Source organism: Crotalus tigris, unplaced genomic scaffold (genome assembly GCF_016545835.1).
Source record: "Crotalus tigris isolate CLP2741 ecotype Arizona unplaced genomic scaffold, ASM1654583v1 scf7180000023617.9722795, whole genome shotgun sequence".
NCBI lineage: Eukaryota > Metazoa > Chordata > Lepidosauria > Squamata > Viperidae > Crotalus > Crotalus tigris.
In genome coordinates, this window is record NW_024100081.1 from 2,830,779 (window position 1) to 2,856,665 (window position 25,887).

The 25,887-nt window shown below is 38.7% G+C and overlaps 1 protein-coding gene across 4 annotated transcripts; it reads left to right on the forward strand.

The window, feature by feature from the left end:
* Window positions 1-10,245: 10,245 nt before the first annotated feature.
* FAM151A (family with sequence similarity 151 member A) lies at window positions 10,246-24,508 on the forward strand. Of its 4 annotated transcripts, none has more exons than XM_039319982.1 (6): window positions 10,253-12,087; window positions 14,078-14,224; window positions 16,832-16,970; window positions 18,067-18,291; window positions 18,882-19,021; window positions 21,897-24,508. In XM_039319982.1, exons 1-6 carry the CDS (start codon window positions 11,886-11,888, stop codon window positions 21,938-21,940), a joined length of 897 nt encoding a protein of 298 aa, XP_039175916.1. In that variant the 5' UTR covers window positions 10,253-11,885; the 3' UTR covers window positions 21,941-24,508. The 4 variants fall into 4 exon arrangements, with proteins under 4 accessions (XP_039175918.1, XP_039175916.1, XP_039175917.1 ...); XM_039319983.1 differs by having other exon boundaries at window positions 10,253-12,015; XM_039319985.1 differs by having other exon boundaries at window positions 10,257-11,472.
* The last annotated feature ends 1,379 nt before the right edge of the window (window positions 24,509-25,887 follow it).

The following is a 25,887-nucleotide window of genomic DNA, read 5'->3' on the forward strand; positions in this document are numbered from 1 at the left end:
CAACAAATAGTTCAAGAAATAGTTTCTTGGGACAATAGAGATTAAGGTACAATTTATCCATGTCTGTCTTTTAAAAAGAAAACAAAGGAATGCAGAGCTGAGAAGTCTACAATTTTATTGGATTTTTGCTCCGCTAAGAATGAATGAATATACTGGGGAAAATACAGGTTAAAAAAAAAAAAAAAACAGGATGGAGCATGATAATTTATATGTAGCCTGGCCCTTCTTGTGATTTTAGGTGGACTCAGAAATAATAATAAAATTCAAAGGAACAAATTACTAACGTTTGTCCGAGAAACTTAAACTGTAAAGATTAAAGAGTTTTTTAAATCTCCTCCTAAACTGCAAGAAGGAAGGTAAGTCTCAGTTCCAAAAGCAAACTATTCCATAACCTTGGAATTTTGTATTCTGCAGGAAGTCTTGTTAGAGGATGTGCTCCTGAACATTATACTGAAAGAATCCCAAGTGAACAAACAGTAGAACCTCATATTGAAAAAGTAAAATAATATAGTTGTCTTGGATACAGATTATTGGTTTGACTCAGCCATTGAAATATGCTAACAAATATTCATTATATCTGAAAGAAAGGATTAAGCCTTGTTATAAAGAAGGGACTAAGAGAGGAAGGCCCAGAAGTTTTTGTTGTCTCTTAAACCCCAAGATTTATTTAATTATCAGGCCAAATGTTGGTCCATCAGGATAGACCAAACTCAGAAACCAATGTTGTATAGGTCAGGACTAGTTTTTATGGTCTATATACTGTATTAACAGAGTCTTGCAAGTCTGTATTATTTACTCATTTGTATCCCACCTTTATTATTTTTACTGAACATATCCAATGCACTTCCTCCTATTTTTCCCATTTTGTGAGGAGGGTTGGGCTGAGAACGACTGGCCCAAAGTCACCTAGCTGGCTTTCATAGCTAAAGTGGGATTTGAACTCACAATCTCCCACGTTCTAATCTGGTACCTTAAACACTAGACCAAACTTGCGCTTTGGATGTTCTTCGTTTTCCCTTTATATTTGTGTGAGAATTAGGGAGAGATTCTGGCATTAGATGCTATGATGTCCTAAACCAGTGTTTCCCAAACTTGACAATTTTAAGGCATGTGGACTTCAACTCCCAGAATTCCACAGCCAGCGTTGCTGGCTGTGGAATTCTGGGAGTTGAAGTCCTCATGCCTTAAAATTGTCAAGTTTGGGAAACACTGTCCTAAACTGACATGAGTGTGTGTGTGGGGGGGGAATTGTCTTCCTGTAAGTGTAGCTTTTCAACACACACCTCAATTGCAAGCAGTGTGTGAGAGAAAAATATATTAGAATTTGCATTTTCTAGAAAGCTAAAGGGAAAAATAGGCTGGGGCATTTTTCTTAAGAAAGAGGAATCTTATCTGTAGGAATTGTGCTTCAGTGTGCATAACCATGTGCAGTACCCTTTAGTCTGCCTTCATCCTAGGAAACTCCTTCAACTGTTCAGAGCCGTCAGTAAGAAAGACTTTACCTGATATATTCTGTGCGCTGAAGCAACGTTCTCCAGAATTCAGGTGACTGCTGGAAAAAAAAACATATTAATGGCAACATATTCTTTGAGGTACATGTTCTTTAAGAATCTGCAAATCCCTTGCTGGATGCTGAGCAGGAATCAAATTCAAATGAATCAGCTAATGGTGCCTAAGAAGGTTCAAGCACACAGCTCCCAAGAGAAGCCCATTCTGAGCCAGCTGTGGACAGCCACACCAACCTCTTCTCCCGAGTGAATTGATACAAAGATGGTTACAGCAACTCGCCATATGCCACCATTAAGACAAGTTCCAAGTTTTAGTGGTGGCGGGCAACATCTGGAGCGATTAACCTCAATGAAAATTTAACCACCGGTTGCAACAGGATAAGAATTGTACTCTTAGAACTTACAATATGAATTGTACTCTTAGAACTTACAAAATGGGGGGGGGTTCCTTGTGGTATGTATCCTATAGCATTTAAATTTACAATAAATGGACAACTATTATATCTCCCCACTACCTCCCTCTACTTCTACCATCATCCAGTTCTTATCCTTAAGGGAAAACAGGATTATATCTATCCATAATTCAAATAGCTATTACCCCATTTTATGTATCACCAACTTCCAACAAGCATCAAATGAACTGTGCAGCCTTTTGGCTTGTGGGGGTATTAATGTAGCACCAGACTCCTTAAAACAGCTGTGACTTTTCCTGGGATAAGGGGAAAATGTGACTTTCATGCAGGGGAATGGATGGGAAATGTGTAGTTCTTGAGATGCCATTGAACTATAATTCCCATTCTCATCATGACTGACTGGAGCTCCTGGGAATGTCAATTCAGCAATATCTGGACAGTCATAGATTCTCTATCCCTTCCAAGGAAAATTGATCAAGCAGGGTCAAATGTTCTGCTATGACTTTTAATTTTGGATGAGAAGCTGGAAATGATAAGCAGAAACCCTGTCCCTGCCAGGCATGTACAGGAATGAAACAAACATTCCAGAATTGCACTGCAAACAACAGTAGCTTTTACAGTCTCTACCTCATCCACTTCCAAACAGTTAAAAAAAGAATATTTACACAATTGACAAACTCGCAGACAATCCGAAGTTACCTTTTCCCTCTTTCTTTCTCTCTCTCCCTCTCTCTCAATCTCTTTCATTCTCTCTCTGTCTCTTTCTCTCTCTCTTTATAGACACACACATCACATGGTTAGAATTTACGTTTCCATTAAGGTTACCATTCCTGGCCTGCAGATATTTGGACAATCACCAGCAAAAAAATTGTATCACTAATAAGTCTCTTATAACGTGGTTAGAAGATGCGTGGATTTTTGCACTCCCAGACTTAGATCCTGTGTCCCATGAACCCAGGAAACTGAATTAACAGGATGCTTTAACTATGGGTAAAGCCATCATACAAACACAGCTTTTTATAGTTTTTCTAATTGAAAATCTCATGTCCTTTCCACATCTGGCAATAATAATTTCAACCTATTGCAAAGGTGGATGATCTTTCAGTGGCCAGGGGCCCCTCAATTTTTCCGAACACAGACTACAACTTCATGTATCTTCCATTCAAATCGCTTCATTGGATTTCTATTAGCTATCCTGATAAGAGTACAATTTATATCCTATTGCAACCAGTGGTTAAATTTTCATTGATGTTAATCGCTCCAGATGTTGCCTGGTGCCACTAAAACTTGATAGATAGCTCATTGGCTACAAAAAGGGCCTTGGGGAGCAAGGTGCCCACTACCTACCAATTGCAGGAAAGAAGAATAGGGTGCAATTACAGCCTTACAAAAGGAAATGCTTCTGGTCCTCAAAACCTATTGGGAAAATATTTCTACCAAGGATACTGTGATCCTTGGAGGTTTCAAAAAATGCAACATCCTGATCTGAAGAGAACTCAGTCAATTGGAATGTAGGCTGGAAGCATCTTTCCAAGTTTTAACATCAGAATGCCCCCCACCCCCACCCCCAGGGATATTTTGTCTTTACCCTGGAACACAAAGTAAGCTCTGATGCAATTTCATATCCACTTTCCTGTCAGTCCTGCACAGGATTGTACTCTGAGAGATGAGCAAGAGAAGATAGACAGAGCCTCCCTAAGGATTTTTCAGAAAATAAGCACATCCTGTTTGACAATTAGGAGGACATGAACACTGCTGTGGTTTTTTCTTTTTCTTTTTTCTGGAAAAGTTAATTCAGAAGGACTGTAGTTCCTGTTCTGATAATAATAAAAAAAAGTGAAACATTCTAGTTTAATAAAAATGAACAGAGAGAAATAAGACCATGTCCAAAACCATTAATCTTTTTTTACGACAAATGCTCAAAGTAGGAATGGAATCCAGCAGTGCACCCAAATAGGTTTAAAAATAAAAAGACTTCAGGGACTGACAAGGAAGTAGTCTAGCTTCACAGCATTTCACCATTACCAGGGGGAAAAAAGGTTGTACAGGTCGTCCTCGACTTACGACCACAATTGCGCCTAAAAGGTTTGTTATTGAGACATTTGTTAAGTGAATTTTGCCCCATTTTATGACCTTTCTTGCCACAATTGTTAAGTGAAACATTGCAGTGGTTAAGTTAGTAAGGCAGTTGTTAAGAGAATCTGGCTTCCCCATTGCCTTTGTTTGTCAGAAGGTCACAAAAAGTGATCACATGACCTTGAGATACTGCAACCGTCATAAATATGAACCAGTTGCCAAGCATCTGAATTTTGATCACGTGACCATGAGGATGCTGCAAAGGTCGCAACTTTGAAAAATGGTCATAAGTCACATTTTTCAGTGCCGTTGTAACTTTGAACAGTCACTAAACAAACTGTTCTAAGTCAAGGACTACCTGTATAGTACATTTAACATACATGTATTTTTCAGGGTGTAACTCAAAAACTTTCCAACTCAATACTGTATTATAATTTGGAAAACCATAAAAATGCCAACAATATGCTTGTAATTATAAAATTATAAAATTTAATGTCCAAATAAGGATAAGCTGCACTGTATTCACTAAGTAAGTACATTCAAAGAATTTATTCAAGAAATACACATTCAAGTAGCCAAATATATATGTTAATCCAGGGCTTTTCAAAGGGCTTGGCAACTTGAAGATGTGTGAGCTTTAACTCTCAGAATCCCCTAGCATGTTTGCAGGGGAAGTCTGGGAGTTGCCAAGTTTGAAAATTTACAGTATATCATTAGCCGTACAGAAGAAAAATAGAGAAAAACACACTGGGTCCCAATTACTCCGTCCATGCTGGGTGGAAAATGCAAGCTTTTCTCCAATGCATTGAAAAGTTGCTTGCTTGAGGAACAACCCCTATGCTAGCCTGCTTTAACTGATTCAAATGAGATCCTTTGGGATCTCATGTGCATCTCTCTTAAGTAGCCAGTTTCCTATAGAATAGGTACTTTTGGGGCAATGGAATTTACAGAGGCAAATATTAACCCAACTTTGGCCTATGAATTGAATGGGAAGTGCGCGCGCGCACACACACACACACACACACACACACCAACCTACAGGAGAAAAGACCAGATATAAAGGTAAACAGTAAGAGTAATACTGTACATAAGAATATTGGGGAGTTAACCTTCAGAAACGCTACCAATCAAAATGATTATGCAGAGATTCCATCTTGCTCTTCTTCATAATTTTGTTTCTGGTTAAAAAAAGGATATGCTGCGAAAACTCAAGAGGGTTGCAAATGGATGAGGATACCTGGGCCATCTCTAAAATTCCATGAAAGTTGGAAACCGTGTCTAGAAGCATCATTAAACCCATAAATGCTGAGTCTGTGCCCTGGTAAGTAGCTATGCTGTAGTAGTAGCACATTAGTATGCTATGGCACACTGGCAAAGATTATATTACGCAAGTCCCCTTCAGCAGTAAATGGAAAGCTATAGGTTAACCATGTTTGGAGGGCGTTGCGGTTTTCTCCAGATCTGGAGAACAAGATGGCCACAAAGCAGTTTTCTGTACAGGTAATCCTTGACTTACAATTATTTGTTTAGTGACCATTCAAAGTTACAATGGCACTGAAAAAGTGACTTATGGCTGTTTTCACACAACCATTACAGCCACCCCGTGATCACATGATCAAAATTCAAATGCTTGGCAACTGGCTTATATTGATGATGGTTGTAGTGTTCCGGGGTCATGTGATCACCTTTTACAACCTTCTGACAAGCAAAGTCAATGGGGAAGCCAGATTCACTTAAACCAGGGGTCCCTAACACCCGGTCCGTGGCTGCGGCCTGCCAGCAACCAGTCTGCACAAACAAGTAAAATCTCATCCGGGGGATGCAGGCAGCACACAAAACCATGCACTCTCCGGTCCGCGGAAAAACCTCTCTCCACATAACTGGTCCCTGGTGCCCAAAAGGTTGGGGACCGATGACTTAAACAACTGTGTTACTAACTGCAGTGATTCACTTCACAACTGTGGCAATGAAAGACATAAAATGGAGCAAAACTCAGTTAACAATTGTCCTTCTTAGTAACAGAAATTTTGGGCTTGGCTGTAATCATAAGTCAAGGACTATCTGTATGTTTGCAGCACTGCTGATGGGGGTCATTCATAAGAGGCAGGTCACATGGTAGGAACCCAGTCCAATAATGTTAATATTTCTCAGTTACTAGGAACGTTCATGTTTCAAATACGATTTGAAGGAAATGCTCCAACCTTATGTGAAAGAAAACATCTTTCTTCTATTTGTCAAGGAGGCCCAATTTTTTTTCAGATGCTTTAATCAGGGGTCTTCAAACTTGGCAACTTTAAGACTTGTGGACTTCAACTCAGCAAGCTAGCTGAGGAATTCTGGGAGTTGAAGTCCACAAGTCTTAAAGTTGCCAAGTTTGAAGACCCCTGCTTTAAATCATTGCAGCTAGTTCAAGGGCAGGATTCTTTGGAGAGCTTCCAAGAACAGAATCTGGAAACTTCTGCCTGGAGAACTTTATCGCAGACCTGTGACCATTTGCAGTCATTCTTTTCTGGAAATTAGGAAGAAATGCAACCAAGTTTAACCCTTTGGCAGAACTCTTTGCTTCGAAGCTTGAAAAGAAACTGATCTGAAGGATTTTTCGAAAGAACAAAATGCAGTAGAGCTTGTCCCAATATGATAGCCAGAAGATGGCAGCATAAGGGAGCTTTTGAATGCCTGGCAGTGTTGATGCATGGAGGTCTAAGGAAATAAATTAAAACCAACCTGCTCAGGAGCTACCCCTGCAGCCCATCAATCATGGATCAAGCTTTTTTTTTCCCCCATTCCGTTTGATTGGGTGAAATGATGTCATTCCTCACCAGATGCAGATACTGTACAGTTCTGGTATAAATTAAGGGACTAGGTGACAGCACAGGAAAAAATGTGTTGCAGTTTGCACCTCCCTCCTTTAGCTTGTGTGCATTAGCAAAACTCTCAATTCCTGGAATAACAGCAATATTAGAAGAGCAAAGAAGACTGGGTCAATCAAGCAGAAGACTAATTATTGGATTGGTAATGGATATTAATATGGTCTCCAACAATGAGCTGCTATTTGTATTTAGACCCTAGTTCTATTGGCGTGAAAATAATCAACTCGTTCTTTGTTCAAAAGCCCTGCTTGATACCTACATTCACAAATTAGCTCTGATAGAGTAGAGGGAGGAAATGGAAGCAATGAAAGCTATTTCATCTTCCTTGCTGGGAGATGAAGGGTTATCAAGTAAAAGCTCTGTTTTTTAGGCTTATTTACATTATTGTTTTTTATAAATAACTCAAGATGGCGAACATGTTTCTCTGAAAATAAGACCTGGTCTTATTATTATTATTATTTTGCCTCCAAAAGAGGCAGCAGGTCTTACTTTCAGAGGATGTCTTAATTTTTTCCCCAACATTTGCCTTGCCTCGCCTCGCCACAACGGCACTGACAGCCCCATCCAGCAGGAACCTGCATGTCCACTGGCCCACTTCTGTGGCTGCTCGCAGCCGCTCACAGCAGGAGGCCAAGTAGCCCGCTGCACTGTGCCACTGCCATGAAGTCAGGCAGGTGGGGGAGGGGGTGCAGCTGCCCCAAGTGCCCCATGGACACCAAGACACTTTTTGCCCGGATGGAGAAATGACGGAGACTGGAAGCTTCATCTGCTTTAAAATGGGGTGATTGAAAACAGAACTGCCCCATTTGCAATCAGACAAAAGTTCCAGTCCCCCTCTGGGTGAAAAGTGTGCAGTGCATCTGGATTGCCTGCCTCCCCCTTGCCTCTGACCTTTGCGCTGGACTTATTTGCGCTGCTCCAAGGGACCGGCGGGTTGCGGCTGCTACGGGACATTGTCGGCCGCCACGCACTTGCCACTTTATGCTGGCCATGCCCACCCCCAGGGTTATTTTGGGGGTAGGTCTTATATTAGGCCCACCCGAAAAAATCAGGCTAGGGCTTATTTTCGGGGTGGGTCTTATTTTCGGGAAAACATGGTAATATTCTTTCCTCCTCCTATTTTCCCCTTAACAACAACCCTAGGGGGGGGGGTTGGGCTGAGAGAGATTTGTCCAAAATCATCCAGCCGGCTTTCCTGCCTAACACAGCACTAAAACTTAAGTCTCCTGGCACTTTAACCAAGACTAGACCAAACTGGCTCCTTCTGAATTGTTTCTCCTAACAAGACCTTCTGAGTTTTAAGAGGGGAGCCAGGATTGGCATTTAATAGTCTTTTCCCCTATTTTTTCTCTCATTGTGAGTCATATTTGTCATGTTACAGGCTTAAGAGAAGGGTTTGCTAGGCTATACACTTGCTCTGGAATCCTCTGACTAAAGAAAGGATGAGATGATGATGATGACGATGATAGCCACATGGAAAATCTATTATCTTAGGATAAAATTGTGTCAGGAAAAACAGTGCACTGTAAATTGAAAACAAATCTAGTTAACAGAAGTGTGGTCAGATCTGGAGAACAGTGCAGAAATGTTCAGGAAGTACAAAATAAGATACTTAATGAGAAATTAGAGATGGACAAGCTGATCACACCAAGCATGAACTGAATCATATTCCATGGCTCTCCGTTCATTTTGGAGTCCAGTTCAAGTGCCTCTTTTACATTTCTACCCAAGTCTTGTGGTCATCAATAAAAACCCAACTTAAATGTCGAAGTGGGCCATGAGTGGATCTTTTCAGTTCTGACTCAATGGCTGTGCTGTCATCCAAAATTTGGTTCAGCCTGGCACAGAAGCCAATCAGAGTCAGACATGAGAGACGGACTTTTGCAAAAGTATTATTTAAGCGCTTCAGCAAAAGGGTCCTGGTCCAATTTGGGAGCTGAGACCCTGAACAACAGCATAGCACGATCTTTTATACCAGTGGTTCTCAACCTGTGGGTCGGGACCCCATTTGGGGTCGAATGAACATTTCACGGGGGTCGCCAAACAACGCAGTCTGCCATTTTTTCCCCCTTTTCCTTAGCTGTTCTACTCCCTTTTATTCTATTGGCTTTTGAAAGCCAATAGAATAGACTCTCTTGAATAGAGTCTAATTCTATTGGCTTTCAAAAGCCAATAGGCATTGTCCAGGCTGTCTCTGCCCTGCTGAGCCCGCCAAAAGTCCCATTCTGCAAACGGTGCTGCACCAGTTGAGTAGTCCTCGACTTACGACCGGTTGAGTAGTCCTCGACTTACGACCAGTTGGGGGTCACGGCATTAAAAAGATTGAGAACCACTGTTTTATACAGTTGATTTCCAGAAGTAAGGAAGTAACATTTCACAAAGCTAAAAACCAAAAAAGGTTTTTTTGGAAGTTCTACCTTGCTTTTAGTCTACATGTCCATTTGTCTATGGAGTTGCACCTCGCCTGAGCTTATATGTCATTTTGCCCGTATAGAGTTATATCTTGCTTAAACTTTACGTGTCCTTCATCCCTACTTGGGCTTCTGCAGCTTATGTTCTTGTTGCCAAGTCTTGTAACTACCTATCTATTTCTAAGTACGTGTTGTTATGTTTCCTTCATCTCTAACTGACACATTGGACAGTTGCATTCTTCTAAATTTTTATTCCTTCCTGAGATGGAGGTGTATGGTTTCTTAATGAGTGATCCATCAATGCAAGGCATACTCATTCGCCAGCCCTTACATACCCTGACCTTGCGCTGCATGTGCTGTTTTAAGTCAGTTTACTGTTTTAGCTGCTCTTGTATTCACAATTTTGCTGTTTTTTATTATTTGCTTTTGCAGCATCACACCCTGACAACAATTCTTATACAGCGGCTAACACATTTTGGGGAGGGGACAATAAAATAATTACAGAATCTACTTCACAGAACATAATGTGTATCCATAGCAGAGCAAAACCTGTTCTGATCTTCTTGGATATAACTGTAGTGCCATGGGTTTAATAATGGATCGTGTTAGTTTTCAGACCAGTTCAAAATAAATATCATAGAATTCAGCTCCCCCTGACTGAAAGGGAAGCAGCCAGGAACGTATGGAAGGGGAAACTGAGGAAACTTTGTGATCTTTAAGAGTTGACACCAACTTGATGGCAACTAGTCAATGCAGCAAATGAAATTTGTGGAATCTCTCAAGATGCTCCTTTTTTCTTGCAACCCCTCTTTGTGCCTGCAGCCTAATAGCTGGGCTACAGATTTAGTGCTTTTATTTATTTATTTATTTATTTATTTATTTATTTATTTATGAGACTTATATACCGCTTTAAGTACAAGCACTCTCTAAGCGGTGTACACCAGTAAGCAATGTATATATATATTTACATTGCCCCCCACAATCTGGGTCCTCATTTTACCTATCCCAGAAGGATGGAAGGCTGAGTCAACCTTGAGCCGGTGAGATTTGAATCGCTTATTAGAATGCTAGACCTGATTTCAAAAACAGCTAATAGGTCATAGGCATGGAGCACTTCTGTGCCAGCAAAGTAGCTTAACCCATCTTTTATAAGGACATAACCACACACTAGATATTAAGAAAAGGGGTGTTTTCTTCTGCTGGCATGTGAGGCTTGGTGGAAGGAGTAATGCCAAAGGGAGCCACCAGCTGCTTAACTTGTTCCATATTAACTTTATAAAGATAGGCACCAGTCACTGGCCTCATTTCTGTGTCAGAATAGGGATTAGCAGCAATAAGGGCAGCACAGTTTATGCTGGCATACTTTTCTGCCAACTCATTGATTGGAGGATAGCAATTTAATATTGTCACCTGGCTGTGCTCTAAAACACTTCCTTCTCCATGACGCTCTTGTACGATCGCAATCTGGATCAGCTTGAGCTGGTTGCCATGGTTCTAACTTAACAAAAATGAGAGTAGATTCAGGAGTTAGTCCTGTATATCAATTGTAAGCCCATTTTCACCTTGGGATATGCAAAGCCAGACAGATTCTTAAAGGCTTTATAGAGATTTGCTAGGGTTTGTCTCCAGTCTCCCGTATGTACAGTGGGATAAGTTCAGTCGTTATGAGATCTTCAACCTCTGCATCTCCCAGGATACATATAGCTGTAGATTAATATGTTTTTTTTTAAAAAAGAAATCTGGCAAGGATAAGAAAAATGAAGATGTGATCGTATCAGCGTGATTTCTACCCTGCTAATTTAAAACTGGCAAGATTTTCTTTCTGCAAGATGTTTTGAAAAGCTTTCTGAAGAAAACTCTCAACCCTAACTTTCACATCCATGGCTCCAGTGCCACAAATATCTGACAGGAAAAATCTTCTTTCCATTTGCAGTTGTTGGAAAAATGGACTTTAAACTCAAAGTGCTGTTGTGCTGATCGACACGGAACGAAGGAGGGACACAAATTCCATCTATAATAGGCATAACCCGAGAGACTTTTTGTGGAGTTCTTCATGAGCTCAACAAATCATTTTTGTTTGGAGTTTCCTTATGAGAACCTGTTCTGTGGTGATGCCTTCATTTTTAATTCCAGCATGACAGCCTTTAATTATTAGGAAGCACATTCTGCAAGGAACGGAGTATCTGTTAAAAAGGTTTTTTGCTTTGTGTTTTTTTTTTTTGTGACAGTACCAGATGATCAGAAGTTTTTCAGCCATGTTATAATTCTTCAAGAAAGAATAGAAAAACGGATTGCATAGTGAAGTCGTATGCCAATAGTAGGACAGTACAGGAAATTTGTTCAAGAGAAAGCTCTGCCATTCGCATTGCTCAGATAACTAAGAAAAAAACTGTAGATTTTAAAGAAGAGTTTCTATCAAGAAAATACTTGGATGTGTACCCTGTTCAATTTGTTTTGAATCCTGGTTTCATCAACCAGGGCTTCTTGCTGGAATGAAATTCTTCAGAATTTGTTTCAACTTCCTTTGATTTTCTTGCCTTCCACTGCAAAAGAAGGTGTCATTGTTGAAACACAGACGCCAGGAAACTTTTGCACATCAAAAATACGATGATTTCCAGGATGGGCTGTTCTTCTGGAAGAAAAGGAAGAGTTGTTGCTTTGATCAGTGCTGGGGCAGTGATTTCTGGTTGCATAGCTCTCTTAGTGTGGCTCGCAGTCAGAAAACAATTTCTGGAAGGTACAAACGCCAAGCCAAACAAAGCGCTTTTGAATTGGGAGCCAGTGTTTTCCGCGAGGGTGCAATTGCAGGGTTAGGATTTCATATTATTATTCATATTTGGATTATATTGGTAATTGACAGCTGTGCTGGAGTTTGGTTTATTTTAAACATTACCTGACTTTTACTTTAATTCTTTAGGTTCTTTACAGTATTACTGTATGCACGGTGTTTTTTGTTATTGCAAATTGCCAGAGTCAAACCCGTTTTTTCAGCAGGTTATAAAAGACATTTTTAAAAATTACATTTTTTTTAACATGTCAACCCTACAAAAACAATGTCAGGGAACCATTCCAAGTTTTTTCCTGACAAAATCTTGGCACATAAGAATCAGTTGTGCCAATAAAGAGCAATGAAATACATACCTGTAATAATTTTTACATTCTTCATTCTGTAACAAATTATGTATAGATAGGAATACAGATAAAATAACTGTACAATGTTAACTTTGTGAAGATTTGTTTTCAAAGACTCAGTTCGGGTGTTGGGGATTCTCCCCCCCCCCCACCCCCATTTACTCTCTTACGCATTTCATTTATTTTTTTTCTAATGCTGGTATTAGAGATTTATACTTTTACTTTGAATCCCACCATTTTTATTAACTGTTGAATTGTTTTAATTTGCATCTTGTTCAGAGCCTGTGTGTCAAGTTTTCTATTTCACAAAACATTTTGGTTAGCAGATGATTCTAAGAAAGAATTCTGTATGCTATGAATGCTTGCCCATTGTGTACTGGACTGAGCTATTGCTATAATGAAAGATGCCATTTAACTTTAGATCTGTCGTAAAATATTCCTACAAGGTATCGTTTAAAAGTATGTCCCACTGTGAAAGGAGGCTTATTTCAGTTTAATGGTAAAGCCTCATAGAGTTTCTCCTGGAGCTGAATTCATGAAGAAAATAACCTATAACTGTAGAAAGTGCTTGTTGGTAGGATATACAGACAGACTCAGATATCAGCCATGGAGAACGATACACAATGAAAGTGATTCCAGATGGAGGGGTCCCCTCAGAAAATATGTGAACAATTCCATCTTTTCCTCCTTAAAATATTTTATCTGGAAACCAAAATAAGGGGGGGGGGGAGAAACTGTAGGTAAAGATTGGAGGATTTCACATGAAGGACATAACCATCTGGATCTGATAACATTTGGCAAATATAGCAAAGTGATTGCATGCAAACATCATACTAACTTACAATGCTCCATCTGAGTTCCTTCTTTTCTTTCTCAGTCAGTTCAGTTTGCATTGCACTTTGGGCAATCTTTGCAGTCTGAGTATAGAAGAAACTAAACCCAAGCTAACATTAGAATTCAAACATAAGTCCACTTAAGCCAGGTAATATTTCCGTTGTTAGTCCAGCTTTGTAATTTCTTCATGCATTTGAAATACATAAGACTAAATGTAGGCTTGTTTCCAGAAATATATCTTACATGGGAAGAAAAAGTGTCTTCTTACCTGACTGAAGAGAACTAAATGTGTTCCTATAACAAAGATAAGAAACTTCAGGTAGTCCTCAACTTACAATTGAGCCCAAAATTTATGTTGTTAAGTGAGACAGTTGTTAAGTGAGTTTTTCCCCATTTTATGACCTTTCTTGCCACAGTTATTAAGTGAATCACTGCCGTTGTTAAGTTAGTGACACAGTTGTTTAAGTGAATCTGGCTTTCCCTTTGACTTTACTTGTTAGAAGATCACAAAAGGTGATCACATGACCCCAGAACACTGCAACTGTCATAAATACCAAGAGTCCAAATTTTGATCATGGGACCACGGGGATACTGCAATGGTCATAAGTGTGGAAAATGGTCATAAGTCACTTTTTTCAGAATTGTTATAACTTTGAATGGTCACTAAACAATAGGTTGTAAATCAAGGACTATCTGTATGTGTTAATAGATCCCAAATATTGATGATACCCCAGAGATGGTAGTATTCCTTAAATCTTCCTCATCTTGGTCTAGACATTAGTATGAATTGCACATATTTATTTCTTGTACAATGTCCTGATTGAATCTTTCAGACACGGAACCAAGGCCATCCTTTCATTCAGGTGGAGATGTATTAGATTATTTGCTTAATCTGAAGAGAATAGATAAAAAAGATGGATTGTTGGTCACCTGGTATCATGCTGCAAATAGTAAGAAAGACATGGAAGAGGCCTTAAAAGGTAAGATCTGTGTTTTCTTTCTAGATTGGACATACATAGCAAAGAGCATCATGATCAAAAGTAAATCCCACTTAACGAAATACATACTCTATGGGTACAAATTTGCAGCCTAGATGTATTAGAGTAAGATGTATTAGAATAACCTTGAATTTCTTTTAAAAACAAGGACCACCACACAAAAAAGTCTCAGTACAGAAAAATAAATCTTGTGACCAGAAAAAAAAATCCTGTAAAGTTTGTTCATTTTTTTTTTCATTTTACATTATAATTGGCCAAGTTTTGTTCATGGGTGTATTGGTTGTTTTCACTGCATTTAAAGTGATTGCTATCCCAACAATGCTGCCAGAGTTGAGCAGACAAGATGCCACAATTAGAAACTCCTTGTTGGCCCCCCAATTTCTATCTCTAGTTTGCTGTCTGTCTGTTTCCCAGTCACTCCACTCCCAGTTCTTCCCCAAATACAATGATCTTCCCAGTCTTCCCATTAATTCTACCCACCCAACATTTTCCTAGCAATTCCACTTTTTCCCATAGCCACCTACTCCAGTTCTTGTTTTTGTTTCCTTTATTCTTAACTACTCTTTTCCCAGCCACTCCCGATGTAACATTTCCCTTTGCCTAGCAAGCAATCTAACATTTGGTGTCTCCTCTCTTAATCTGTTCTTTGCTGGGTTCTAATGGAAGTGGTGAGGAGACCCATATGTACACAGCAACTGGAATATATTCCAGGATGTAGTGTACTGTAGCGATTAAGGTGTTAGGAGCTGGAAATCTAGGTTCTAGTCTTCTCTTAGATACACAAAACAGATAGGTGACCTTGAGTGATTTTTTTTTAGCCCTAATCAGTGTTGGGCTCTATGCCAAGTGCCAAGCCATAAGATAAACAAACCTTCTTATTATATCATTCATTACATTTCATTGTAAGAATTAATGAGGGCGGTACAAAAATAAGTATCGTAGACCCTCAACCATTGAGTTAAATGCTAAGAAAAACAATAGTAGCAACAACTTATTGTAAATCAAAGGGTAGACTGAGCTGGCAATCTTGCTTGTTCCACCCCTCCTTTAAGCAAGCTGTCCAATTTTGTTTCTCTCCTAAAAGTGAAGTGATACATGGTCCAATTATTTCTGTGTAATAAATTTTTTGCAAAATTGTTCCAGGGATGAGAAGAAGACTAGCAAGTGAGGTCACTTATACTTGAACATTTCCAAAAGTTACAACATTTTTTTATAGAAGGGTAGGCGCACAATTAGGATTGTGAAGATGTTGCCAAACCTGTATCACTGCTCTGCAGTTAGATTTGTCTTTGTCCTTCCTGATTTACAGAGCTGTTGAATGTAGCTGAAACCACCACTTCTATACTGAATCTTTGCTTTTAAACTTAGATTAAGGAATCAAAATGAAGAAGCCCACACAAAGTGTAAAGAGACATTGTACTGAAGCCTCTAAACATTAGTATGAAAGAGTAATAGCAGAATAGCTATAATTGCTTCCAATTGTAGTGGAAATAGATTATAAAAGAACGGAGAGTGCCTTCCTCACCATCAGGTAATCACAACTGGGTGAACAGGTTAGTACAGTGGTTCTCAACCTGTGGGTCGGGACCCCATTTGGGGTCGAATGATCATTTCACGGGGGTCGCCAAACAACGCAGTCTGTTTTGGTCTAATTTTAGTTTTAAAGATAAAGACAAAACATTTCTTTAAATAACCAAGAAGTGGATTATAAATTTTAAATTCAGGTAAACTTTAACACATGAATCACATCATTCTTTATGGTGAGATACAAATATCTAGCATGTAAAACACCATCTTTTACATGGATTAGTCTGAAATGACTTACCACCTTGTCATAGTTATAGTTGGGGAGATGATGGTAGAATGTGATGAATTATTGGACAAAATTGTAACTTAAGTAAGTACAGAATTATCAGACATCATCTATGAGAATTTTACTGAGATTTTTCTCCTCCTTTGGAAAAAAAAAATCTCAGAGCAAATGCTCTTTCAGGGAATCCCATAGAGCAGTGGTTCTCAACCTTTTTAATGCTGCGACCCCCCAACCGGTCGTAAGTCGAGGACTACTCAACCGGTTGTAAGTCGAGGACTACTCAACTGGTGCAGCACCGTTTGCAGAATGGGACTTTTGGCAGGCTCAGCAGGGCAGAGACAGCCTGGACAATTCCTATTGGCTTTTGAAAGCCAATAGAATTAGACTCTATTCAAGAGAGTCTATTCTATTGGCTTTCAAAAGCCAATAGAATAAAAGGGAGTAGCACAGCTAAGGAAAAGGGGAGAAAAAATAGCAGACTGCGTTGTTTGGCGACCCCCGTGAAATGGTCGTTCGACCCCAAATGGGGTCCTGACCCACAGGTTGAGAACCACTGCCATAGAAGTTCTGAGCTGTATGTTAACAAAAATTACAGATGATTTTCTGAATAGCATGACTTTAATCTTTCTTCCCATTCTTTCCCAGTTCCTCAAATCTGAAATAAATCCTTGGTAAATTTTTATGCATATAAGTTGCTCCGGTGGGCCTACGGCGCTTCATTGACAGGCCTCCCGCCATTTTCAATGTTCTCTCTTTCTCCTTCTCTCTGAGGGCAGCTGATGTCATGGCACTGGAATCTGATGTCACCCTTGAAGGATACAATACGCCCAATGAGACGGAGAAACCCATTATGGCCCACCCCCCTGACGTCTACAGTGACAATACGCTTCAGAATTGGCTGGCGACAGTGCTCAGGTTATCCGATAAAGGCATAATAATTACAAAAGAGACATCCATTGTAATGAATGGGGAAGAGAAATAAAGCTTTCTCAAGAATTTCTTGTTCTTCCCAATAGTGATCAAGCTGGATTTCAAAAACATCAAGACAGTGGGACCATCTCTGGATATCTTAGTAAACACATCTTCTGGGTTGAATATCGACCGACCTATTTGGCTAAATGCAGATATTCTGAAAGGCCCAAATGTTCCTATTGATATTGCAGTTAAATGAACTTCTCTTATATTTGTGTAAAAGTATATTTTACATATTTATTTCCAAGGACCACAGAAAACTGCTTGAAGCCAAGACAAACTACTGGTTCATAGACCTCAGTTCTGTCTATAGTAGCCTTTTTCAATCTGGTGCCTTTTAGAATCTTTAGCTGGGGATAATAAAAGGCATAATCCAAATATCTGGCACCATGTTAAAAAAAAAAGGATTGCTAGTATAGCTTTGAATGGCAATAACTTCTTCAGTATATCATTATATAATGGGATTGAATCTAGGGTTCCTTATCCCTGAGCTATGACGCCTCCTTTCCTGGCACTATATATTAAAGAAAATATTCTTTTATAGAAGGCATTTACTTTTATTGTTGTAGTCCTTGTTAAGATAAGAAACAGAATATTGTGTTTACAGCTGATGAGTAACAAGATAACAAACCTAATCTATGATGAGGTTGTACTAAAGAGCTGAGGAGATTAGCAGATTTAATTAGAAGTTTACATGTGCCAGCATGTACCAGATACTTGGCTGCAACTATCAGAAAGTCACATGAAATTCTCATAAAGCATATGCCAAGTCTGTCTTCCCCAAGTGAAGTGAAGTGTCCCTGCATACTGATAGACTTTTCTATAGTGCTTTCTAGATTTTGGCTAGGAAGATGTCACTTCAAGTCTACACCTTGCCAATAGAAAGTCACTTGGAGCCAAACTGAGTCTCTGGGTATCAATTTCTATTTCAACGGACATATATCAAATTATATCTAGTTCGATATGGAGAAGACTTGTAATGTCTTCTTTTAATGTGTATGGAACTGTGACTATATGGTTGTTACTGATTGCTCCTTAGATTCCTGACTCTCATTCAGGAGAAGTTTCCAAACTGCACTCTTTCCCCGGGATGGACAACCCTCTATTTATCTCACTTTCCAAACAAGACTTATACGCAGAGTATGGTGGAAGAAATGCATTCTCTTGTGGGAAACCTATCTCAGCAAGTCACCTTCCCTGTAAGAGCTGTCATGGTTAAACCAGCCTGGACTCATCTGAGTTGGCTTCTGAGTCAATCGAAAAGGTGAGAGGTTGACAGTACACCCCTATCTTGATGTACTCAAACCAGCCTCCCTCAATCATACGTCATGGGTGTCAAACTCGATTGTGTCACGTAACATATCGTGATGTAATGCAACATTTTTTGCCTTTGCGGAGCTGGAGTAGGCATGTCCTGTGCATGATGCATCCGGCCCATGGGGTGTCAGTTTGACACCCCTGATGTATGTGCTTTATGAGTTATGAAAGAACGGTTCCAAGAATTCTTAGCCAAGGGACCAGGCTGGCTGAGAGTTTTGGAATTGGTGATTCCATCACATCTGGTTTGATAAGTCTCATTCAGAATTGGTTTCTCCCGGATACTTGGAGAAGAATAAAGAATAAATCAGAATTGGCAGAACAAGTCATTATTGCTTTCTCATCTGACTGTAGTTTCCTCATTAAATTATGAGAGAGAGAGAGAGAGAGAGAGAGAGAGAGAGAGAGAGAGAGAGAGAGAGAGAGAGAGAGAGAGAGAGAGAGAGAGAGAGAGATAGAGATAACTATGTAAATTCTGTCTTTGATATCACAGTGTGAGAATCTGTCAAGGCCCAAATACAGTATCTTCTTTTCTAGATATAGTTTGACTTTGTGGCAAGGGAAGACTGATCCAGTCACAGTGGAAGATCTCCTGTTTATTCGAAACAACAGCAAACCTGAACAAATCTATTATGACCTTTATGAACCTATTTTGTCTCAATTCAAAAAATTGGCATGTGAGTATAACAATTGCACTTTATGTGTGTGTGTACATATATATATATATATATATATATATATATATATATATATATATATATATATGCTGGAAAATTTGCATAAAATACGACTCCTGGGCATGTCTATGATACAAATAAAATACGAACACCAGGAGAGTATAAATATAAAAATATACTTTACTAAAAGCTGCCAAGCTTTCGTTTGGAAACTCCAAACATCATCAGGGCTAAGGAGCCAGTAAACAATGATGACTTAAATGGGTTTTGCCTGCATCTGCACCCGGCTCATGGACCGCGTCACCGTCCCGGCCGGTTAATTAGTTTCCAGATGTTTCTTTATTACTCTCCTTACGCTTCCTTCTATGGTTCTTCCGGATCATTCCTTCCACTATCTCATTACTGGTATTCATCTCCTCCACCACCCCTTTATCCTTATTTCCTTCCATAGCACTGACCCTCCTCCCCTTTTTGTTTTCATTCTCCACCCTGGGGGCATCTGTTTCTCCTCTATCAGTGTTACAAGCTTCCCTGGGCTCACCGACGCTCCCCCACACACACGCTTTTCCCAATCCCTGCTCCAGACCCTGTCTTCTCACTCTTCCACTGTCATGAGTAACTTTCATACGGGTGTTACATATTTGGGGGTCTATGCCCTCCTCCTCCGTCCTGGCAATCTTCGTGTCAACAGTTCTCCACCGTTCCATTGTTTGCTGCGTGATCGGGTGCTTACCCCGTCTCTCAATTCATCCCTCCTCCCTATCGCACGCTCTTCCCCATTGCTGATAAGAACGGTATTCAGGCGGACACCAGGTCTCCAGATCTCTGCATTCTGAGTCCCCGCATTCTCACTCCCCTCTTCTGTGCTCGTCTTTGGGGGGACTTCAAAGTGTTCGTCCCGGGAGGGGGAACGCTGCAAGCGTTTAAGATCTCGCTTGCATGAACATCAGTTAGCTATAAGAAGGGGCGAGCAGCATTCTCAATTGTGGATGCATATGGCACAACATGGCCACCAGTTTGACTTTGTGAATGTTTGCATTATGACTGAGGATGCCACTAAGGGAGGCCGGCTATTGAAAGAGGCGTGGTATTCCAACAAAGATGCGGTTAATCGTCACATTGACTTACATCCAGCTCAACAAGCATTGAGGAAATGGGATTTTAAACACCATGCCAATTATTATAAGCGGCCTGAACAATGCTTGCACAGCTGTAAACGTGACGGGATACCTGGCCTCCATCCTGAACAGATAGATGGAACTTTGGCCAACCCTCTACACTCCAGGGACACCCCCGTTTTGCCCGATCAACACCAATACCACTCTAATGAACATCTGAGGAGGCTACCACTGTCAAACACACGTAATCATCCACCGATGGAAGACCTCCCCCTTCCCCAATATCATCATGATAGACCCCCACCCCCAGAACTTAACAACAACTGTGGAGAGTGTGGAAGATCCAGCATGAGGAGCCTGCAGCCTGACGCTGTGGGTAGGGGGGAGAAGAAGAACGAAAGCATGGCTCGAGTGCCTAGGCATACGGTGAAAGGGAGAGACACGGAATTCTGCCTGGATTCCCTGCAGACAAGGAATACCCCCACCAACAATACAGCCCCCTCCCGGGACGAACACTTGAAGTCCCCCCAAAGACGAGCACAGAAGAGGGGAGTGAGAACGCAGGGAATCAGAATGCAGAGATCTGGAGACCTGGTGTCCGCCTGAATACCGTTCCTATCAGCAATGGGGAAGAGCGTGCGATAGGGAGGAGGGATGAATTGAGAGACGGGGTAAGCACCTGATCACGCAGCAAACAAATGGAACGGTGGAGAACTGTTGACACGAAGATTGCCAGGACAGAGGAGGAGGGCATAGACCCCCAAATATGTAACACCCGTATGAAAGTTACTCATGACAGTGGAAGAGTGAGAAGAAAGGGTGTGGAGCAGGGATTGAGAAAAGCGTGTGTGGGGGGGAGCGTCTGTGAGCCCAGGGAAGCTTGTAACACTGATAGAGGAGAAACAGATGCCCCCAGGGTGGAGAATGAAAACAAAAAGGGGAGGAGGGTCAGTGCTATGGAAGGAAATAAGGATAAAGGGGTGGTGGAGGAGATGAATACCAGTAATGAGATAGTGGAAGGAATGATCCGGAAGAACCATAGAAGGAAGCGTAAGGAGAGTAATAAAGAAACATCTGGAACACTAATTAACCGGCCGGGACCGGTGACGCGGTCCATGAGCCGGGTGCAGATGACGGCAAAACCCATTTAAGTCATCATTGTTTACTGGCTCCTTAGCCCTGATGATGTTTGGAGTTTCCAAACGAAAGCTTGGCAGCTTTTAGTAAAGTATAGTTTTATATTTATAGTCTCCTGGTGTTCGTATTTTATTTGTACCATAGACATGCCCAGGAGTCGTATTTTTATGCAAATTTATATATATGAAGCACCAGCCTGAAGATGACGAATGAGACTTCGTCGAAACGTCGCCAAGACACTTCCAATTTTACGTGGGGGAAAACCCGAATAACCAAAGACCTACATACAAACACCTGCAAAAACCTCAGAAAACATATATATATATATATATATATATATATATATATATATATATATATATATATATATATATATATATATATCTGTGTGTGTGTGTGTGTGTGTGTGTATTTCCAGGAATCAAATAAGTGTTTCAAAATATTATTTTTTTACTTTAAGTAATAAGTGATGAAATCAGAATATTTGGGATGACTTCCATGGGCTAATGATTCAGTTACAGAGAAATCGCTTTAACAGGTATGGTTAATTTATTTTGATTTATTTTGGTGTGGTTGGTTTATTTTTCTTTTCTTTTTCTTTTTTACTATAACCTTAAAAGTCTCTCAAACAGAGTCAAGTGCAAAAAGAGGATGGAGAAGCTAAATGAAAAACGTTGGGGGAAAAAATGGAGCCAATTATTAATGTACTGCCAATTTACAACACAGGGAATATTTGACAATTTAAAGTGGACTTTTCAGATTTTGGAAGATCCGGACTGTGTAGAGAACTTTATTATATGGATTCAATTGATACATATCTCACAAATTGTACAAATAAATATGAAGCCTTTGTGAAAAACAGAAAACAGAAACACAGAAAGGAATGAGTCACTTTTTGCATAATTATTCATTCTGGCTCTTGACATTTTCAATACAGCCAAAAGGCAAGATGACAAAATTGTTGGAGTGAAAGTTAAAAAAAAAAAAAAAGGATTTTATAAATTAAAGACATTTGCTGAAAACTTGGCTTTTGAAGAACCCCTTAAAAGGGATTGATGTATTAATGAAAAAATCTTGGATTTTGATGCATTGACTGGACTTAAAGTTAATAAGGAAAAAATAAAGAATATAAAGATGGAAGAGCAAAAAGAATTATCTGTAAAAGCTAGATTTCAGATTCGGGGGAAAAGTGAAGTATTTGGCTATTACTATTACTACCATGACTTTATTTCAAAATAATTATCTTAAGGTATGGAATGAAATTAAATAGAATTTATTAATGTGAGGAAAATGACAATTATTACTGTTGGGAAGAACTTCTGAGGTAAAAATGAACGTGTTAGCTAGAATGTTATTCTTATTTCATACAATTCCTGTTTGAGAACTGATGTGCCATTTGAACAGTGCAAAAGACATATCCAGATTTAGAAGGCAGGATAAAAAACCCAAAGGTTAAATATAAGTTTCTTCAACATACAAAGAAAAGAGGACTAGATTACCGGATTTAAATGGTATTTTCCTGCCTGCAGTTTGGTTTGTATGAAGAGGCTGTTGTTAAGAAAAAAAGAGATTCAGATTTAGAAGATCATGGTCTGAAGTTTGGGTGGCATTATTACTTATGGTGTTGTTGTTATTAATGTAGATTTTAAAAAATCATTATATTAGGGATATAATATTAGGAATATGGAATAGATACAAACCTGGGCTATTCCAGAAAATATCTTTATTGGCCTCAACTCAATAAGTGTTTTATAGATAAGAAACACCTGGCAAAGATAAATGGTTAACATATAAAGACTTCCTAGGACAGGAGAATAGGGAGCTTAAGTTGGAACCAAGAAAACAACTGACTGCACAAGAATTTAGTTTTCAATGGTTCTTATATGCAAATTAAGAGAAAGCTTTAACATAGATAAAAAGACTACCAGTAATATGATGTGATGCAATGGAATTTGAAAATGAATTACATACAAAGGATGAACATGTGATTACTAAAATGTATGCACTTTTGTTGAGATTTGAAAAAGAAGAACAGTAAATTAAAAGAATGTATGTTATAAATGGGCCAAGAATTTTGGTGATAATATTCAGATGGATCAATGGGATAAAGTGTGGTTAAAAGACCTGAAGTTCACATTGTCTTACAACTCGGAACAACACTTTTTAAAAATGGTATATTGTAGGTGCATGATATCAGAGAAATTGTCTAACATGCATAAAAGTGCATCTAATTATTGTTGGAAATGTGAAAAACATAAGGAGCATTTTTATCATACATGATGGACTTGTGAAAAAGCAAAAACTTGATATCCCAAACGGTGCTTTTTTCACGAGGCAATTGGACTTTCTTGTTTTTCTTTGAAGACGTTTCCCTTCTCATCCAAAAAGCTGCTTCAGCTCTGTCTGGATGGTGTCAGAGCTGAAGAAGCTTCTTGGATGAGAAGTGAAACATCTTCAAAGAAAAACAAGAAAATCCAGTTGCCTTGTGAAAAAAGCGCCTTTGGGACAGCTGTGTCTTAGATGACTAAGAATCTCCACAGACAAAAACTTGGTGCAAATATATAAGATAATGCAGAAAGTTCTCAAAATTAACTTTCAGATAAAAGCAGAACTTTTCTGACTAAGATTTATGGACAATCAACTAAAAAAGCTCATGAACAATTGGTTTCATATATAACTGCAATGAGGTTATTATAGGTACAAAGATGGAAGTCTATGGAAACACCAGCAGAGGAGGAATGGAAGGCTGAGTTTGCAGAAATGGCTAAATTGATTTATTTTGATTAAAGAGGGAACTAGAACTACTTTTATAAAAATAATTGGAAAACCTGTATGGATTTTTGGCTGAAGTTGAATAAAAATCTAGTGGTGATTTTGGGATTTATTGATTAAAAAGTATTAAAAAGATTTGTGTTTATAACTGCTAAAAAAAAGATCATAAGTCACTTCTTTAAATGCCTTTTTCTTTCCTTCTCGTTTTCATTCACTTTTTCCTATTACCCTTTCCTTTTTTCTTTTTCTACCTCATCTTTTATGTTTCTGCAGTTTTTAAAATCTTTATAAGATATTCTTTCAATAAAAATAGTTTTGCAGATGATTTGGTATTCATTCTAGAGGAACCTTTAGAGACGATTCCTAAACTGCTAGAAAAGATAGAACAATTTGGAGAGATAGCAGGATTAAAGATAAATAGAGAAAAAACTAAAGTGATAGTTAAAAATTTTACAGATAACCCCAAAAAAAAATTATCAGAAAAAATAGAATTGCAAATAGTCAAAAAGATCAAATATTTGGGAATATATTTGACAGCAAGATGTTCAACAGTAAAAGAAGATAATTACATTAAATTGTTAAACCAAATAAAGCTTAATTTGGAAAAATGGAAGAATCTTCAACTGTCAGTGTTAGGAAGAATTGCTATGGTGAAAATGAATATATTACCAAAAATATTATTTTTATTTCAAGCAATATCTATACAACTGGAGAAAAAATTCTTTGAAGATTTAAACTCTCTAATTCAAAAATTTATCTGGCAAGGAAAGAAGGCTAGAATTAAATTGAAAATGATACAAGAAGCCAAGGGAAATGGAGGCTTTGGCTTGCCAGATTGGGTTTTATATTACCAAGCATCAGTGTTAACATGAATAAAAGAATGAATAACTTTTAAAAATAAAAGATTGCTGTATCTGGAGGGTCATGACCTGCAACTTGGTTGGCATGCTTTTCTATGGTACAGAAAAAATAAAATACATAAATACTTCCAAAACCACTACATTAGAAATGCATTATTATTAACTTGGGAAAAAATAAAATATAAAATTTATTTGAAAATTCCAGGATGGCTTTCAACAAACATTCGTACATCCAAATCTAGTCAGTCTTGATAAAATATAGACATACAAAGATATTCTAAATTCTGAAGGGAACTTAAAATCCAGGCAAGAGATGGAAAATCAGGGCATCGATTTAACATGGTGGTCACATTTACAAATGCAAGTTAGATATGATAAAGTAAAAATATTAAACAGTATGGATTTTACAAAGAACAGACTATGTTTGATCAGACATTATTAACTTCTGATGAAAAGTTAATCAAAAAAATGTACAATTTCTTATTAAATTTCAAAATGAAAGATGAACAAGTAAAAGAGACAATGATAGTATGGGCAAAGAATTTTGGATATAATATAGACTTAGAAAAGTGGCAAAGTTTGTGGGAAAGAAACTATAAACTGACAATGTCAGCTTCATATAAAGAAAACTTATATAAAATGTTTTATAGATGGCATTTGCAAAAATGTTTAAAAACATGTCAGAGAAATGTTGGAAATGTAAACATAAACCAGGTACTTATTATCATATGTGGTGAACATGTGTTAAAGCAAGGAGATATTGGACAATAATCCACATTTGGTTAGAAAAAATGTTAGAGAAACACATAGATTATAAACCTGATTTTTTTTTACTACATATAATGCCAGAAAAACTTGATAAGCAAAGTACATATTTGATCCTACATGTGATAACAGTAGCAAGAATTATATTTGCACAATATTGGAAGAATGAAGAAATACCACCAGAAGAAGAAATAATCAAAAAAATATTAGACTG